General features: G+C 47.9%; 1 protein-coding gene and 1 non-coding gene across 2 annotated transcripts in view; one reads left to right on the top strand and one right to left on the bottom strand.

The window, feature by feature from the left end:
• The window catches only part of Engase (cytosolic endo-beta-N-acetylglucosaminidase), a 30001-nt gene extending 28585 nt beyond the window's left edge, over window positions 1–1416 (bottom strand). Inside the window, exon 1 of the mRNA XM_077670957.1 lies at window positions 801–1416. Coding sequence (XP_077527083.1) covers window positions 801–1000 — 200 coding nt within the window. The 5' untranslated portion in view covers window positions 1001–1416. The remainder of the gene's footprint in view (window positions 1–800) is intronic.
• Window positions 1417–1460: 44 nt separating this feature from the next.
• Window positions 1461–1542, top strand: Trnas-uga (transfer RNA serine (anticodon UGA)). Its single transcript has one exon. It is a non-coding gene; the product is annotated as a tRNA-Ser (tRNA).
• The last annotated feature ends 11053 nt before the right edge of the window (window positions 1543–12595 follow it).

Genomic DNA, 12595 nt, shown 5'->3' on the forward strand with positions numbered 1-12595 from the left:
CTATACATTTATCTACGGGCTCTGGCCATACGCAATATCACTAAAGTTTCAAGTGGCAGTATCATGTTCCCGTCCCCTGACACAATATTACATCTTGTTCGCAGCCACTAACGCCTGTATCACAAAACATTTCTCGACTTGAAGCCAGGACACTTATCGGCAGGATAAAAGCTCGCTCTTTTTTGGCTGTTTACAAGGTTGTCACCGCATGTGATCATTGATAGAGTGGGATACTTTACGTCAGCAACTCTATACCTCGCAAAGTAAATAAACTGTAAGCACTGAATGTTTGTGAGCTTTGCAGATTACGTCCCGGGCGCTCCCAAAAAGCCTGTCATGTACCCATGAACTTTCGCCAGTACCACGTGCCACGGGGATATACAAGAGTATGTAGACGCCCTCACCCTGACTACCTGCGGTCTCCCCACATTTTAGTGTAAAGGCGAGAGGAGTTTGGTCCCGCATTTTCACAAAAAACCTTGAAACAGCTAAATGGATTGACTGATTGTAGGATTTAACGCGCCGACGCAACGCAGGCGATAAGGCGCGGAGTAGTGGAGGGCTCCGAATTAATCCTGACTGCCTGGTAATATTTAACGTGCTCCGAAATCTCGTACACACGGGCGTTTTTGCTTTTCGCCTCCATCAGAAAAGCGGCCACCGCGGCCGGGAATCGAACCCTCGTCCTCGTGCTCAGCAGCACAACGCCTAATCCACTGAGCCGCCGCGGCGGGTCAGCTAAGTGGATCCCAGCAGAAACGGTAGTAGACTTAATCTCACCACATCAGCGTTTCACTCACCTGTCTTCTAAATATCCACCCATCATATCGTGGCAGAACAGTATTTTGGGGCCATCCGGCTTCCCCCGCTTCAGTCTCCTCAGCGGCTCTACGGAACATTCTTGCAGGGGCTCCTTGAAGTTGAGCAGTTCTTCCAGCGTCTTCAGCGGGGCGATCTCCCGGGCAGTCATCGTTGAAACCGAGGATTTCTCTTCAGGCATTACAGAGAGGTAACGCTGCACTTGATGAAACGTGTCAGCCGGCACTGACTGCGATGTTCCATTCTTTTGCACGCGCTCGTGCAAGTTCGCAGTCAAGCCACGCGCTTGCTGGAGATTGGCTCACCCCCCGCAACACTTCTGGTGCACGTTGCTTCCGTAATATTTCGAAAACCGCACACCGAGACAAAGCGCTGCGCTACGCCTGAACCTCGAAATGCGGCGCCAAACACCTGCGACTACGTCGCTCCTCCCGCAAGGCGGGAAACTTCTGCATCGCACCATAGCTGCTTGGCGGGAGAACTCTGGTGCCCAATAAGCTCAACTACTCAAAGCCATGGGCTCTATTGGATTCGCAGAATTTGCTCTGGTGTGCGCGAAAAATAAACGCACCACACGCGTTTTCTTGCCTTTTGTACTGCCAGTAGGCTGATAATGTCCCCAGAAGGCACGCACTCTCGGCGCAGTCGTGGCCGAGTGGTTAAGGCGATGGACTTGAAATCCATTGGGATCTTCCCGCGCAGGTTCGAATCCTGCCGACTGCGGCCTTTTCTTTTTTTCTTTTTTAGTGTAGTATTGATTCTAACGGACATTAACATGGACAATGAACGCGACCATAAAACACATACGACAGAAGACAAGAAGAGGGCTCACGGGAGCCCTCTCGTCGGCAGTTTGGGGCCAGGAGGGGCGGATGGCGTAATGCTGACGGCGATTGCGAAGATGTATTCGTTCTGAGCTTTCTCGTGAGCCCAAAAGTTAAAATGGACTTAAAATATGTTATACTGAACGGTTACTCTTTAAACTTAGTGGGAGATATCTCAAAATACAAAAGAATCATTTTGCATAGTTATCCGAGCTTTGAAATTCCGTGTCAGTGCTCCGCCAAGTTAACTTAGTAAAGCGGTGGTCTGGGCCTCTTGGTTCATGATGTTCGGGGGGGAAAAAATAGTGAAAACACGCTTTACAAGAGAGAGAAGGCACAAGTCACTTAGCCTTGTCTCTCCTCTTGTGAAGCGTGTTTTCACTGCTTTTTCCCTGGATATGATAAAGAATCATTGTATACGTGTAAAGTAGTGAGCGGATACAGGCGCGTTCCAATATTCTTTAATGCAATAGTTATGGCAATTTATTTTCTTGGAGTTTATAAAAATAGCACGTTGTATGCCTGCATTATATATTAAAAAAAAAAAATGACGCAGCCTAGCTGCGCCCGTGGTGCAAGGCTGGAGAAATAGCAGAGCTGGGGGCCGGCCTAGCTTAAGGACGGCCTTACCTCATTCGGCGCCCTGTGCGAACTGCCGCCGAAGTGGCCGAAGCACCCCCCCCCCTCCCCCTCCACCCGCCCCCTTCACTCCCGCCAAACTCATTTTTACACTGAAGCTGCCTATGGATAGAACCCAGCAGACCGTTTCCGACAACAGAGCGACGTCGACAAGAATATCACGCGAGCGTAGCGCCATTTTGAGGCGCCCATTCAAATTCCTGGAATCGTAAAACTGTGCGCCACGGCTTCAGTTTAACGGGAAAAAATCATAATAAACAAGAGAAATGTCCTAGGGCTTTCATATTTTGATATATTGCCCCTGAAATAATGTCTTCCTAGCAATGCATATTTTGCTTACAGTGGTGAAGACGACTTTAGTAGGCCTGTCATTGTAAGTGGATTTTCCACATTAAGGTGTGTTGCACAGTGCAACATGTGCGTCTACTGAGATAGTATGATTACAGAAAACGGCTATAACTCCTGTTTCATTGGAACTATCCCAAAATCAATTATATGACAATTAGCCGCTGAGATGGCTCTATCATTACGCGAAGTTTCGTTTACGCTTCAAAATTACATACTTCACAGTTAAGTTGTAACTACTGGGTAGTCCCGTCTGCTGCCAATACATAGTCTTCTACGGGAGGGAAACGGACGTCCCATGTTTGCCCGCTGGAATGAAACTGCGGCCCGTCCAAGTTTCAATCATGTAATTAACCATGAATTATGCTCAATCATATTCATTGTCATAGTTTTAAGTGCACAAGTAGTTTTATTTGCACGGCTAGACAGAAAGGTGCGCCTGCTAGCCCGCCACTGGGTGGGCGGGGGAAGCGTGACACCGCAATAAATAAAGGCAAGTATGGAAGGAACGAACAAACAAATCGCAAATTGCAAACAAGCGTGTATTGTTTTGTGCACTAGTTCTTTGTACAGCGCCCCGATAAAAGCATATTGTCGCTCACGTTGAGGCCGGGTCGGCGACGCATGCAGCTGCGCTGGTCATCCTCCTTCACAGAGCGGAAGGACTCTGAATTGGACCGATGACGTCCTGCCACAAAACTAATGCATTTCCCCATACACCGGTTGGCCGACCGAAAAGCTCTCATAAAAAAATAAGGAAAGGTCCTGGGGCCTTCATATTTGATACAAGACGGCTTAAATTGCTCCTGAGAAAATGCCTTCTCAGCAATGCGTTTCTGTAGAGAGGTGTAGCCGACCTAGATATTAGAGTTCGTTGTAAGCTTTGTTTTTGTAAGCTGGCTTCCCCACATGGCCTGTTCTGCAGTGAAGCATGGTCATCTACGGAGGGAGTATCAATCAATCAATCAATCAATCAATCAATCAATCAATCAATCAATCAATCAATCAATCAATCAATCAAATATGTTTATTTGACATCCACACATGAGGTCGCCGGTTCGATTCCCGGCCGCGGCGGCCGCTTTTCTGATGGAGGCGAAAAGCAAAAACGCCTGTGTGTACGAGATTTCGGCGCACGATAAAGATCCCCAGGTGGTCAAAATTAATCCGGAACCCTCCACTACGGCGCGCCTCATCGCCTGCGTTGCGTCGGCGCGTTACACCCCACAATCAATCAACATCCACACACTTCCCGATGTCGGGAGCACGGACAAAAAGCCAACAAAAGCGGCTTGACGGGGTCCGTGCTCCTTAATATAGATTAATAGAGGTCATGTATAAAGTATAGATTCAAATTTTAGTGCAGGCTGCGCAAGCATAAAACTCGCATTTATGCAGCACAAATGAGCTAGCTTCCTGTATATGCTAGAGCATATACAGGAACTCTAGAGCTAGCAATTCCGCAGCGCCACCGTCGAGGCTCGTATGTTACAGTCTGATCACAGAAAACGACTCTAACTCGTGTGTTATCAAAAGTATCCCGAAACAAATTACATGACAATTACCCGCTAAGATGACTTTACACGCACTTCTATTGTGATAAAACGGTCAGCAGAAAATCGCGAAAAAGGAACGGTTCTGAATAAGACAATACATGCATCGATCGTGAATAAGGAGTACAACAGCACACCTTTATCTCATAAATCACGTATCGGTATACATTTAGATCGTTCGTAGATGTGTTTACATAGCGCGCAAAAAAATCGTCGCTTTCGCGCTTCTCTAAATTTTCTTTGGGAAGGGATGGCAGATTTTTTTATAATTACAGTTAAACCTGGACTAGCGAACCTCTATGTAACAAATTTCCGGATTTAACGAAGTCTTTCAATTCCCCATTTACAACCCCAATGAAACCCATGTGTGTGCGACCTCTATATGTAACGAAGGCGTTGCGACGGTTAACCCTGATGTAACGAATTCGGTACGCTGATGAGCCATTGTTTTTTGCCCTTTTTCCAACAAAAAAAATCGGCTGGAGAAATGCATTAGAACTTCGCCCGCACCGCAAACCGTGCGTTTACCGTGTGAGTGCGACGTCAGTTATGTGTATAGGCCTGCATGCCTGTCGGCGTGTTGTCGCGCGTCTCCACTGCTATCTGTGGTGTCGGTTCGACGGTGATGAGTTCTGCTGCCAGAAAGCGAAAAGTTTTGTCTTTTCAAGACAAGCTGGCAATTTTAAATGTCGTCTCCGCAGGCGAAAAAGAAGAACGTTGTCGTCCGGTACAGTATCCCAGCTAGCACCCCATCAACAATTTTGAGTGCGGTAAAGAGCATCAAGTTCGCGAAAAGCTGCCCTTTGAACATAAGTTTGGCCCTTGAAATGGGGCAAGGCACCGAAATATTTCAAAAGGCAAAAGTGATAGGCCTACTTATGTTTGTAAATACTGGGATAAGTGACCTAGCTTTTTTGGAATGCCGTGTGGTGGCTAAGTTTCTGCAGAAGCAGCAGGCTTAAATCACGCAGTTTTTCACGGTGAAATAAATCCTTAAGGGTGAATTCACCATCACTATGACTAGCATTTTGGTTTAGTTCCTGCTTCATTCACGCGTCGCCTTAACTCAAAACCTGCATATAACGAAAAATTGCGAATTTTTGTCAACTTTGTTATGTCCAGGTTTGACTGTACCTGTTTTACGAGCGATTCTTTTCGTTTTTAGGAGTATGTCTAATTATAAAACAAAATGGTGTTTGACAGTTCATTCACGCGAGCTATGTACGTCGGTGGCTGAAGCCTGCACGGGGACCGCTAATCATTGCGCCAGCCAAAATTAGGTTGTCATGCATGACACCGTGGTCCGACCAGGTCACAGACCATGTTCATTTCAAGAAGATAATGTTGCTTAAAATGCGCAAACGAAAAGAGGCTTGGCAGTAAAAAAAATATTAGTTGTATTAACCAAACTGCAGTTATTCATCAAGAAGCTGTAGCGGGAACTATCTAAGCCCTATAGCCCTATATTGTCTTATTGACTGTCTGATTTTGTCTGTCTGATTTTAAACCTCCTGTCGACCGTCTGGTTTCAACCAGTGTTCGAGGCGCGAATACGATGGGCGAAACAAGTACCGCTATAGCTACTCTTAAGTAGCAGGAGCAGGAATAAGATCTCGGTACTGAAGGGACCGATAAAGCGTCCGTAGAAAAAAATTACGGATTTTTATATAGTACCACGTACGTGCGCCTCCCCACTGGTTAACTGTGCTGTGCAGAGGACCAGACAGGCAAGGAAACACTGGCGAAACGCGGTGGCGGCGGTCTTAGTAATAAAAAACTAAAACAATGGGTGCGATAGCTTCAGGTAGACACCTCAGGTAACATATTGGCAGAAGGACAAAGTTTCAGCGTTTAACTTGATGACAATAGAGGGGGGGGGGGGGGCATCTCTTGGCTTTTACATAGAAGATGCACATATATTATTTTTATGATCACGAGTTTGTTAGGCGCTGTATAAAAGTGTCTCGGCTGTGGCCTGGAGTTAAGAATGTTTGGCAGGCCACTTTTCATCACACACGAGGGCGGAAGTCTGGTGGGGCCAAATGATTGCTATCAATATGAGCACAACCTCCTCTAGTAATGTTGTAGACCGTGCGAGGTTTGTTGGGATATATAGATCAGGTTTTTGTTAGCCTAATATGAAAATCAGGCTTTCTCTTGCGTTTTAAGACTTTCAACACGCAACAGTAATTTCAGCATTTCTGTCTTTTTTTTTCTTTAACAAACAGCCCTTCTTCGAAATGTGTGATAGAGGAGACAGCTGCCAGCCTTTCTTAATTTTGTTTGCAACGCTGGAGGGAGGAGGTATCAGTCAACGTTTAAGAATACCAGGGATGCCCTCCACGGGAGGAAGCCCATAACATGAGCCTGTGCTCGATAAATAAAGATTTATACTCTTTCTCTCTATTAAAATAAAACGAACTAATGCTTTAAACTAATGTCAGACACCGTAAATGCAACAACAAAGAAGCTATGAAGATTTTTCCATATGCATGCACGCAGTAACAATAGCCAAAAATCATTCGTTACTCAAAAATATGGTCAATTCAGTTAGTTTTGTGCGTCACTTTTTTCGGCCTGAAGTATAGGCTTACTTTTCGGGCTGATAACTTCGCAACAAGCTTTCGCCCTTCCAACGTAAGTTTTGTTCTTGTTTCAGCATAATGTCGGAAGGCAAAAGTTACACTTGAGTTAGTTTTCTAAATACGGTCTCCCGAATCCTCCTCAGGTGGCTTCGCAGAAACCCAATTCCATCCTCGCACCCTCGTTTTGGGTGGGAAATAGTGGGTCCATGATTCTCCGTATAAGCTTGATAATTTGGGGTTATTTGAACATGCGCGTTTTTTCCCTCACTTCAGAGTGCACCGCCGCAGTCTCTTCTTTTGATGGACGGAAGACAGAGCCAGGTGGACAGAAGAGGGAGGTAGAGAGAGAGAGAGAGGAGGGGGGGGGGGAGGGGGGCATTCGGTGCAGGTCGGCGTTCCCTTTTCGCCGGCGCCCGGTGCGGCCGCCATGGTCGCCCACCTCTAAGACCGGCAGTGCTTCTTTCCACACTGACAACTGATCCCAGGAGAGAGGGAGCAGACGGAGCCGGACCCCATCAGTGCAAGGCCGTTTTGGACGGCACTGTAAAGCAAAGACCATTAAAGTATGTCAGTGTTTTATTCAGTAGCAATCGTCGTCATCCCTTTCGTCGTCCTCTTCCGACGACACAGCCTCGTAGGACAAATCCTCCTGTAGCGCGTCCTCACCCTGGTAGACCTCCACTTCTTAGTCAGCTGGTCCGTCTCCACGTGTGGATTGTGATAATGATGATGATGATGATGCCCTCAAAGTTTTTTGCACGTACCCGCAAGGGGGGATTGGTCAGGGATAAATCGGTTGTTGAAATACTTGAGGACCTCAAAATACTAATTTATTTCCGGAAATAGGCTGTTAAAGGAAACTTAGTTTTGAATAAAACCCGAAATAACCATTAATTAGCACCCTTCAGCACTTCAAGCGACCAAGAAAATCTTGATTTCAATTATATATATATATATATATATATATATATATATATATATATATATATATATATATATATATATATATATATATATATATATATATATATATATATATATATATATATATATATATATATATATATATATATATCTTTTCGCAAACCTCAAATTTGTTGCGCCAGTAGATAAACATCGCAAAGGTCAACCTCAAACGCTCAATTTGGTGCTTCAAAAGCAGTTGTCTAGCTGCTGAGAAACGGCGACAGTCGAGAAAAAATGTTCTATTGTGAAGAGATGGCTTGGCAGATTCGTCGTCATCGTCTTAAGCGCGGAGGACCCGGGCCGCGCCGGTCACTACATGATGACGACGAACACGAAGGCGGGAGCACCTCACGTGGCGCAAGCCTGGGGTTGTTGTTGCAAACTTTATTAGATAGGATGGCCAAAGGCCAGGTGGGGGTGGGGGGGGGGGGAAGGGAAGGGAGGACGGAGCACTGTTCTTATAATGCCGGCTTCAAGGGTTCTCTTCAGGAGTCGTGCAGACCACTGCTATATTGCCCGTACTAGGCCGCTCTTTGTGGCATAAATGGCGATTTCGAAGAGTGTGTCGTGTGAGAGGGATGTTGGGTCGATGTAGGTAGAGGTGTCGTGGTGTGGGGGAGTGAATGTACGAAATCGAGAAAACTTGGGGCAGTGCCAGATGAGGTGGTGGAGATCGGCTGCGATGGAGTGGTAGCAGTAGGGACATCGGGGGGCGCGCTGGGGATAATACCATTGTCGAATGGTCTCTGGTGCCGTACAGGTGTTGGTCAGGAACTTGTTCAAGAAGATCTCTTGTGCTCGAGTTAGGGTGGGGAAGGAGGTGAGGTGGCCTGAAGGGGTGAGTGACTTGAGGCGTTGTTGTTTCAGCTGCTTGAATCTACGGAGCCTGATTGCGGGAGCGAGAGTGGGGTCATCGTCAGGGCAGTTGGGCCAGGGGTGGTCCGAGAAGGGCGGCGCCGGGGGTCCATCGGAGGCTATTGTGAGAAGGGCCTCCTGTGCAGCCACGTGAGCTGCTTGGTTCCCAGGAGCGGCTGGTTCATGACCGGGGGTCCAGTCGATTCGGACTTGGCAGCCTGATGTTTGGAGCGCAGTGATTTGATGAATAATGTGGTGGACAGAAGGGTGGGTGGACATGGGATGACAAAGTTCTTGGAGAGCTTCATATGAGTCTGTTAGGATGCGAAGGTTGGGGGGAATGGGGAGATGGTAATCGTACATAAAGTAGTCGAGAGAATCGTGGATAGCGATGGGCTCCGCGTCCGTTGAAGTAATATTGGGAATACGGTGATATTGGGCTCCCATGATGGATAAATTGTCCGGGCTGATCCATGCTCGTCGGTGTAGACGTCAGTTTCACCCGGTCGTTTAATTGAGGCAAGACGTCGGCAGCGTTGCTGTCGAAGCTCGGGCTTCCTGCGTGCGACGGGTTGAGAGGTGACGGACTGAGTGAAGTGGGGCCGCTGCCATGGGGGTATTGGGGCTGGAAAATTAGGTAAGGGAATATTGCTTCGTTGATCCCACGCGGTGAGGAGCACGCCTTGGTGGGTGAGTTGTCGTTTAAAATTGTATTGATCCGTTTGTTCCTGAATGATGCGGTCGATTGGTGGGAGGGTCGCTGCTTGTTGGAGGTTTGCAATTTTTGTATGGCGTGGGAGGCCAGTGATGGTGCGTAGGGTGGAATTGTGAAGAACTTGTAGGGTGCGTCGTTGGGTACAGTTGAGGTCATAATGTGTCCCTCCGTACGAAAGAATGCCCACCGCTACTGCTCTGCCGAGGGTGGTGATAGCCTTTTGTTTGGCTCCCCCATGTTTGTTTGAGAGCCGTCGGAGGGTGTGCTGCACGAAGTTCCATTTCTGCTTAAGGCGATTAAGCCATATTGTGGGGCTGTTTCTGGTTCCAATGTAGACTCCGAGGAGTTTAATTGGTTCCAGTCTGGCTGACACAGAAATGGAGGCGACACTGACTTGAGGTGGCACGTAATCGGTGGGGGGGTTGACGGCCGAAGATGGCGAGTAATTCTGTTTTGTGAGGTGCGAGGGACAGACCAAGGTCGGGGAGGACCTTTTCGAGTCCCGTCACTGCGCACTGGAGGTCGGTAATCATGGCGTCTTGATTTGGGTATTGGGCTGATTCGGTCCATATAGTAATATCGTCGGCGTAGATAGTAAAGCGCGCTGTGGACTCAGTGGTGATCCGTCTTGCTATTCTGGTCATGGCTAAGTTAAAAAGAGTTGGGCCAAGTATGGAGCCTTGTGGTACACCCCTATCAAGGTAAAAGACTCGGGGAGACCAGCCGGGGTAGGTTCCGTGTAATTGAATGGGTCGAGCTTCAAGGAAGTTTCGGATCCAGGTTTGAGCTTTCTGGCTGGGAAATGCCTCAGCAAGTTCTTCAAGGATTGCTTGTTGGCTAACGCAGTCGAAGGCTTTCTGTAAGTCTAGTGCGAGAAGGTAGTCGGGGGGTTGTCGGGAGTATTTCCGGTTAATCACCCGTCTGAGGAGCCAGAGGCTGTCAGCGGTGCTGAGATTAGGGCGAAAACCTGTTTGTGAGGGGTGAAAATAGGGCCTTACGAATTCAAAATAGTGGGCGATTCGGTTATGGATGAGCCGTTCTATTAGTTTGCAGATAACGGGAGTAAGGGATATCGGTCAGAGGTGCGAGAAGTCGTCGGGGGTTTGTTGCTTCTTGTTTGGTTTCGGTATTGGAAATATAAGCGACAGTTTCAGGTGGTTGGGGACGAGTCCGGTTTCCCACGAGTGATTGAGCTGTTCGAGGAGGTGCAGCTGGGCTGGTTCAGGTAGATTTCGTAGGTGAATCCATTGAATTCCATCGTGGCCAGGGGCGGATTTGGCCCTTCCTTGACGGAGCGCTGTAGTGAGTTCAGCAAACGAGAATGGGCTTTCAAGTTCAGGCACTGGGTCGTGTATAGTAATATTTGGTAAAGGTTGCGGAGGAGTAAGTGAAGCGTGAGGTAAGAAGCTGCGAAGGAGAGTTTCTTCAGTTAGGGAGTAGTTTTTGCTGGTGAGCATTAGAGTTGCCACTATTGGTGTGCGGCTGCGTTTTTTGTCACCAAGGCTGCGATGAAGTTTCCACAAAGAACTGAGTCCAGGGAGTCTGCCGAGGTCGTTGCATAATGCCGCCCAGTTGGTCACGTATGCGACATAGAAGGGAATGTCTTTTGCCGGAAGTACGATAGAGTTGCGTGAGGTACTCCATGCGCTTCCATAAGTTGGCCAAGTGGTTGTCAAAAGGAGGGGAAGTTTCGTCGCAAGTTATGGTCTCTTTTGAGGCAAAGTACGAGTTCCTAATTATGCCAGTCATTTCCTCCAGTGAGGACGGGGGATCGTATTGTAGAAGCTTTTCTCGGAAAGTGGCCCAGTTCAAATGAATGCGAGTAGTCTGACGGTCTCGTATGCGTTTTCCTCGAAGAGTTATGAGTATAGGAAGGTGATCACTACCCCAAGTAGTGGAGTAGGGGGCCCAGGTTTTCACAAGGCCCGGGGAAGCCCATGTTAAGTCAGGGGTGGTATCGGTATGATTGGGATGGAGGGCGATCCGAGTAAAATAGGTGGTATCATTGATAAGATGAACGTTGGCCACTTCGGTAGAGTCGAGGAGGTATTTTGCCCTACCGGAGTTGGTGGGATAGCCCCAGGTAGTGTGGGGGGCGTTAAAATCACCTCCGATGAGAATGGGGGTGGAAGGGTATTCATTTCTGATATGTTGGAGCCATGAGAAAGCATCTGAGCATGTTTGATATCTGGGTCTGTAGTAGGCGGAGACCAGGATGAGCTTCTTGGCCCTGGGAGGATAGGCGATGATTGCGACAACTTCGTAGAGGGGGGAGGAAGAAAGCGGCAAAGACAACTGAGTAGCTGGGACAGAGGAGTCAAGCAGGATAGCTGCGTGGCCAGGAACTTGGGAGTTGCGTGGAATAGAAGGATTGATGAAGACGTTGTATCCTGGCAGCTGAGGGGTGGTGAGGGTTTCTTGAAGTAGGAGGGCGATTGGTTTGATGTGTTTTACTTTGGCTGCGATTATTGTCTTGGCCGTCGAAAAGCTTCTGCAGTTCCATTGAAGAATGGTGGGAGGGTTATAGGTCATGGTGTGGGTCGTGGTGGGACTTTGCGAGGGGGTTCAGGTATGGGTTCCGAAGGTCGGACGTTGGTGATGACTTGATGGAGGAGGTCTCGGATTTGCCGGAGCTGTCCATCGAAATACTCATGAATACGACGACCATCCTCCAAGCGGGCGAGGCGTTCCTGATGTATTTCGGTTCGAATAGTTTGAAGCGTTTGAGTTAGTTGGGGATCGTTTTTTGATTGAGAATTAGTAGTTTTCTTGTAACTGGGGCTGCGGTTGCGGCGGGGGGCTGGAGTACCAGATCGGTTTGGTTGAGAGGTAAACGATGTGTTCGGTTTAGTTGACTGGGCTCGCTTGAGGTCTGCAATTTCTGCTTTGAGTTTCAGATTTTCAGCGCGGAGAGCATTTAACTGGTTTAGGATTTCGGTGAATTGGGAACTTTTGTCCGTTGTTTTGGAAGAAGTTTTGGGATCGTTTTCAGGAATATTTTGTTTGAAACGGTCAGCCCATGAGATGCTTTGAACTTTGTCCTTGTTGGGAGAGTTCGAGCTTGCTGTGGGGACGCGGCCAGTGCATGTGGGATTCAGCGAGATGTGGCCAAATTCATCACAAACGACACAATATATGGATGGTCCGCAGTCTTCTTCATCGGGATGAGTTTTGCCGCAGGAGCGGCAGACGGTTTGGGAAGGGCAATATTTGGACAGGTGGCCTATATTGTGGCAGTTGTAACATACCATACGGCGGGGTTGGTAGGGGGACACTTTTACTATGGCCATGTAG

Source organism: Haemaphysalis longicornis, unplaced genomic scaffold (assembly GCF_048455015.1).
Source record: "Haemaphysalis longicornis isolate Haplotype H1 unplaced genomic scaffold, Haemaphysalis longicornis Haplotype H1 scaffold_5, whole genome shotgun sequence".
In the NCBI taxonomy this organism is placed as follows: Eukaryota; Metazoa; Arthropoda; class Arachnida; order Ixodida; family Ixodidae; genus Haemaphysalis; species Haemaphysalis longicornis.